The sequence below is a fragment of the Notamacropus eugenii genome, chromosome 2, assembly GCF_028372415.1.
Source record: "Notamacropus eugenii isolate mMacEug1 chromosome 2, mMacEug1.pri_v2, whole genome shotgun sequence".
Classification (NCBI taxonomy): Eukaryota; Metazoa; Chordata; class Mammalia; order Diprotodontia; family Macropodidae; genus Notamacropus; species Notamacropus eugenii.
Genome location: NC_092873.1, coordinates 322,138,906 through 322,145,121, shown reverse-complemented (window position 1 = coordinate 322,145,121; position 6,216 = coordinate 322,138,906). Strand labels below are relative to the sequence as shown.

The 6,216-nt window shown below is 52.4% G+C and overlaps 1 protein-coding gene across 1 annotated transcript; it reads left to right on the top strand.

The window, feature by feature from the left end:
- Positions 1-3,336: 3,336 nt before the first annotated feature.
- On the top strand, positions 3,337-5,905 carry CBX8 (chromobox 8). Its single transcript, XM_072645219.1, has 5 exons — positions 3,337-3,649; positions 4,089-4,132; positions 4,308-4,373; positions 4,487-4,553; positions 4,805-5,905. Exons 1-5 carry the CDS (start codon positions 3,581-3,583, stop codon positions 5,651-5,653), a joined length of 1,095 nt encoding a protein of 364 aa, XP_072501320.1. The 5' UTR covers positions 3,337-3,580; the 3' UTR covers positions 5,654-5,905.
- The last annotated feature ends 311 nt before the right edge of the window (positions 5,906-6,216 follow it).

The window sequence follows — 6,216 nt, the reverse complement described above, 5'->3', positions numbered from 1 at the left end:
AGACACACACACACCGCACACAACCCTCAGAGACAGAGAAAGAGGCAAAGAGACAGAGAGACAGAGAGGGGGCATAGGAACACCGGATAAAGAGAAGTAGAGGAGACAGAGACAAAGAGAGAGATAGTCAGAGGAAGATATGGAGTCAAAGAGAAACAGAGAAAAGGAAGGAAGGAGAGACAAAGGTAGACACAGAAGAGAGAAGGGAAGGGAAGAAGTAATAATGAAGCAAACAGAACACTATAAAGACATAGAGGAGTGTATTTCAGTGCTTCGTCTTTTTCTTAGTACATTAGTCCTACGGAGAAAGGGGGGAAATGGGTTAAGGAAAAGAAAAAGGATGCAGAAAGACAGAAAGAAGGAAAAGGAAATAAAAGAAAAAAATGGCAGAAAGGGAGCAAACTTCTTCAATACGAAACTGAAACCCTCAAATTCTAAATGTAGCTCAGGAACCTCTAGGTCTCTAAAAGCGCCCAAAGCAAACATAACTATAAGAAGTGAGTGGCAGTAAAATCACTGATGGGTGAAATGCTGAGAAATACTATCTTAAGATAAATAACAAAACTCTTAGATAACCATTAGTTATGTGCGGGTGTGGGTGTGAGTGAGTGAAGGTTCTCACTCCCTTTTGTTGGGAACTGTCCCCCTGGCTGCAGAGAGAATCGACTAGTGGCCCGAACCTTGATCCCAGGAGCTAACAACCGTAATGATCTGGTCTCTCTGGATGTAAATAATTCGAACCCAAAGTAACTTGATACCCAAAGCCGAGCCCCAGATCCCCATTTACTTGCCACAGTTGGCGGGGGTGAGAGATTGGGGAGGGGGAACGGGGGGGGGTTGGTGAAATGAAGATGGTGGGCTTTCTCGGGGCGAAGAAACCAGAGACTTATAGGCTGTTGAGGTCTACTTTATTTTTACTGCCCAAACTGTTGGAAAGTATTTAAGCTTAAACAGAAACAGCTGTATCGCTGGCACCGTCCGTCGAAACTATTTGTAACCGTGAATGACTTTTTATGATTATGAACTTTGCTGTCTGTTGGCCTCTCTCAGGCAACTTGTTTGGCTCCTAAAGGCGATTTTTACGCAATCTGCGGATATTTCGTTAGGAGGGAGAGATTTCAAGAGAAGGTCCCAACACCTAGCGTCAAAGCCTTAAAGCTCTGGAGGTTAGACGAGGAACCCAAATCCTTTTTGTCTAAAGGCCGAGGGGAGTGGGGGAAGGAGAGTGTAGAGGAAGAGCAGTTCTGCGTTACCTCCTCCCTCCCCCACCCCATCTTTCCCATCCATACAATCGTCTAGACCTCTAAGACACTTCTTGGACTGGAGGCGAGTTTTCCGCTTTAGGGTTTCCTGTCCCATCTCCAAGTCAGTTGCGTCGAGGTTTTTGTTTGTTTTGCATTTTTTCTCGTTTATGGGGAAAGAAGCTGTTTCCAGTTCAGTAGTTGTAGCTACGTCTTACGTCCTAAAAAGTGGGGGTTATGTCTTTAAACATGATTAAGAAAAGGGGAAAGTCGGAAGAGAGCTCTTCTGACAGCTCCTCCCTCTCCGCCCCCCCACCCCCCCGTCCGCGTTTCATCCTTCCCTCAGACTTTCGTCTTGGAATAAAGAAAGAGAAAAACCGTCATCCCTATGTGTACCCCTTCCTAACTGCAGGGGGTACCTCCCCAGCAGCGGAGATAACGCCACTATTAGAGTCTCGGACACTTCTGTTATCTCCATAAGTCTCTAGTCCTACCCAATCTGGGCAACAAAATACCAGGCGCCACCTCTAAGCTTAGCCCATAACCAATTCTTTGAGTTTTTCCTCCCAGCCCCCACACATCCCGGCCCTGCCTTTTATCGGCACCGAACATCGAGAATAGATCGCTACCGGAAACGCACTGCCTAGGCCAAACGGCTGCCGGTTCGGCGGCGACTTTGCTAGAGACTTTGAAGCCCCTGGGCTTCGAGCAAGCGGGCATGGCTGGTGCCAACTGGCGAGCTGGCGCCAACTGGCGAGCTGGCGCATTCTCCGTGCAAGGCGCCAACTCTGCGTGCATCCGAGAGCCTGTGTGCAGCCGGGCTAGTAACCCACAGTCACATTTACTGACCTCGATCCCACTCTAGTCCCCGCAAATTAATTCTCTGCAATGGAAATCGGAGAATCGTGGGGGCGTTCTGGATTGGAGTGACGGTGGGGCGGAGAGGGAGCTTGGGGGTAGATATATCAGGATTATATTAAGGACCAGGGGGCAGGTGGATGGGAGTGAAAGGGGCTCTGAAGAGAAAGGGCGAGTTGACGTCGCCACTATAGGTCTTTAGTGGCAAAGAGAAGAATGAGGGGCAATTATGCGGATAATTCAAGTCCTCCACTTTTGTCTCAATTACCAGCTACGGTATCTGGACAATTGCCTGGAGTGTCAGATCGCTAGATTAGTGGGTGGGTTCGCGTGGAGTGGGGAGGGAGGGGAGAGACAGGTGCCCGAGGGTGGTGGGCCCTGGGAGTATTGGGGAAGAGACAGGGACATTGACTTGACTAGTAGGACGGAGATGGGAATGGAGTGCGTGTGTGTGTGTGTGTGTGTGTGTGTGTGTGTGTGTGTGACTGTTGTCATGGAGACGGAGGGTCGGTACTGGGAGGGATGAATGGGGGGAGGGGCGAGGAGAGAGCCGAAGGGAGAGTAGTCGGGTGCTGGGGATGTAAGCGGGACCTTTCCCATTTTTAACACCTGTACATTGTGCATTGTGCAAGAGCTGCAGAGTTGGCGTCTGGGAGCAGCTTGCTAGCTGTCTGCAGCGGAGGGGGCGGGGGAAAGGGAGAGGGAGGGGATCCGGGGAATGTAGGGTAGTGTTGGGGTCTGCGGAGGGGTGAGGGTCGCGGTTGAGACCACAGTGCCCTTCTCCGGGAATGACTGCGAACCCTTTGATCTCGGGAAAGGAAACTTGGAGGAGAGGGTGTGTATTCGATCGAGTAGACCGGGAGGGTGGGAGGGTACAGCCCTCCTCCCCCTCCTCAGACTGACAGCAGCTGATTCCACCCTACTTTACGTCACTTCCGCTCTCGGCCTTTTTCCTTTCCCCTCCCTCTTCCCACCCCCCCCTTCTACCCTGTCTCTAGTGTCCCTCCAGACTCCACCCCCAGCCCCCCCTCGCAATTGGAACTCGGGTCACGTAGCAACGCGGGGGAGAAAGCGAGAGGGGGGCGTAGCTGAGGCGGGGCGGACTCCACCTCGGCCAATCAGAGGTCGGCGGAATATTCCACTGTCCTCTCCGCATTAGCGACGCCGTTAGCAACAAGTGGGGAGGGAGCAGGAGGGGGAGGGAGGCGGGAGAAGAAGAGAGGAGAAGGGGGAGGTTGGGAGTGAGCAAGAGAGAGAGAGGGAGAGAGAGAGAGAAAGAGAGAGAGAGAGAGAGAGAGAGAGACGAGGGGGGGAAGGGGGGAAGGAGGTTGGGAGAGGGAGAGGGAGAGGGAGGAAGACCGGGAGAGGAGAAGGAGGGGGAGGGAGAACTGACGTAAGCGGGGGAGTATTATGGTCTGTCGTGCGCTGGCTGCTGCTTTTCTGCTGCTGGAAGCGGCCAAGGGGGTAAGCGACGAGTCAACATGGAGCTTTCTGCGGTCGGGGAGCGGGTGTTCGCGGCCGAAGCCCTCTTGAAGCGGCGCATCCGAAAAGTAGGTGCTCGCAGGCCTCAGGCCGAGGCCCCTAGCTCCCCTCCCCATCCCGGTGCCCACCCCCCTGCAGCAGCGCTGCTTCCCTCCCCCCAGGTCCCAGCAGCAGCAGCAGCAGCAGCAGCAGCAGCAGCAGCCGCCTCGGCGGCCGTGGCGGCGGCTCTGGCTCTGAGGCTCTGAGGCTCAGGCTCTTTCCCTAGACTTGCAACGACACACAGATTACATGGGTGGGGGTGGGGAGAAGGGGGACGAATGTATGTGCGTGTGTGTGCATGCACTTTGTGCAGCATTTCGTGCATGGGCTGGCAGATGCACTGGGCGCATGCCTTATGCACTTGGGTTTCGCGCATTCATTGGGTGCATGCATTTTGGCATGCATTTCTCCTGTTTTCGTCATGCATTTTTCCCTGTGCACACACATATTTTACCTTTGCATCCACAGGGACGAATGGAATACCTCGTGAAATGGAAGGGCTGGTCTCAGAAGTAAGTAGGTTATATGTAATTCGTAGCCCTAGACTGTTATTAAGGAGATTTTTCTTCCTCTTTTTTTTCTTCTTCTTTACATAGAGATACAAAAGAAAGTTGCATATACTACCTTTCTCTGGCCTCCCTCCCACCCCCTGGAACTTATTTTCCCTTCTCCTTGACCTTTTCATAGGTATAGCACTTGGGAACCGGAAGAAAACATACTAGATGCCCGACTTCTCGCAGCCTTTGAGGAAAGGTACAGGCCATTCCTGTTTCACTTAAAAACATGTAGCTGTGGCTTTGATCCAGCCCAGAATGGGAGTTCGGATTTGTTTTCTTTTTTAACATTCCCTTCCCTCCTGCTCCCAGGGAACGAGAGATGGAGCTGTATGGCCCCAAAAAGAGAGGTCCCAAGCCCAAAACCTTCCTCCTCAAGGTAGGATGCAGCCGCCAGTGGCTGGGAGGGATATTGTTGGGACAGGTAGGTGTGAATGATGGGGGGGGTGGGGAGTTCTCTAGCCTGGTAGACCGATGGGGCAGTTCATAAAAGTATCCTCGTTCCGGTCCCTGAGATAGCGCTGGACCGGTTGTCAGCCGGCAAGCAAAGGGTGGTAAGGGGAGGGGATTTGGGGGAGGGGTGGAGGGCCCAGCCCCAAAGCCGTTGACATTCCTGTTTCTCTTTTGCAGGCACAAGCCAAGGCTAAAGCAAAAACCTACGAGTTCCGCAGCGACTCAGCTCGGGGCATCAGGGTCCCCTACCCAGGACGATCACCCCAGGAACTTGGCTCCACTTCTCGAGCTCGGGAGGGACTTCGAAACATTGGCCTCTCCCCACCTGGGAGCAGCAGCAGCACCAGTACCAGTAGCACCTGCCGAGGGGACTCAGCTCGGGAACGGGAACGGGACCGGGGAACTGGGAGACCGGACGACAAACCTAGCTCCCCAGGGGATAGCTCTAAGAAACGAGGTCCCAAACCCCGGAAGGACCTTCGGGACCCTTCCCAGCGGACCTCAGGGGAGCCAGGGGACAGTCTTGGGGACTACCTCAAAGGGAGGAAGATGGAAGATGCCCCCTCTGGGGCAGGCAAGTTCACGGCTGGGCACAGTGTAATCCAACTGGCCCGAAGGCAAGATGCAGATCTAGCCTGCACGGTGGCTAGTCCCAGCGGAGGTGAGGCCGGGGGCAAACTGGCTGTGGACACCTACCCACCCCGAGTCATAAAGCACAGGGCAGATTTTCTGGAGGCCAAAGGCCAGAGTGGCTTGGACTCTGGAGGCCCTCGGGTCCGACATGGCTCCGGCAACCCAGGTTCAGTTGGGAACTTGTATCGGGACATGGGGGCTCAAGGGGGTAGGCCCTCCTTGATTGCCAGGATCCCTGTAGCCAGAATCCTCGGAGACCCTGAGGAGGAATCCTGGAGCCCGTCCTTGACCAACCTGGAGAAAGTGGTGGTCACAGATGTGACCTCAAACTTTTTGACCGTCACCATTAAGGAAAGCAACACGGACCAAGGTTTTTTTAAGGAGAAAAGATGAATTTCTGGAGTCCAGCCAGAGAGAAAGCAGGAGGGAGTGAGAGACAGAGAGAGAAAGGAAATTTGGCATAGTACTTTTTATTTCTGGATGGGATCTAGCCAAAGCGCTGATCCTTTCCTTTCACACCCCTCCTCTTCCTTCCCCAATCCATCCCCAATATTGGTTGGAAAGATTATCTCTAGAGTTATATTTTCTATTAGATGTAAATATGTTATTTAAGAAAATATCTAAATATATATATATTTCAACTCTTGAAGTTGTTTTATTTAAAACAAGAGACTCAAATGTGGATTAGTTACCACCCAGAATGGAATACCACCCTGAAGACTTACTGAGCTCCAGGCAGGAGGAAACCAACATACAGACTAAATGATGGTTATGCCCAATTCTGTCCTTTTGACCTTTTTGATTTCTGATGTTCTGATGCTTTGGAGTCACTGTGGACACTGAGAAGGCTGGGAGTTTAGGAGAGAGGAAAAAACCTTGTATGTGTACAGAAGTACTCCTGTAAGGCTGAGGGCTCCTTCCCTAAAACATGGATTGTGACTAAAGGTGTTGCTAAT

What these genes read in the sequence shown, in the direction of transcription:
- CBX8 (XM_072645219.1), top strand. Translation starts at nt 3,581, where the DNA reads ATGGAGCTTTCTGCGGTCGGGGAGCGGGTGTTCGCGGCCGAAGCCCTC. An exon ending in TGGAAGGGCTGGTCTCAGAA is followed by an intron (nt 4,133 to 4,307) that starts GTAAGTAGGTTA and finishes ACCTTTTCATAG; the next exon opens with GTATAGCACTTGGGAACCGG. An exon ending in CTCGCAGCCTTTGAGGAAAG is followed by an intron (nt 4,374 to 4,486) that starts GTACAGGCCATT and finishes TCCTGCTCCCAG; the next exon opens with GGAACGAGAGATGGAGCTGT.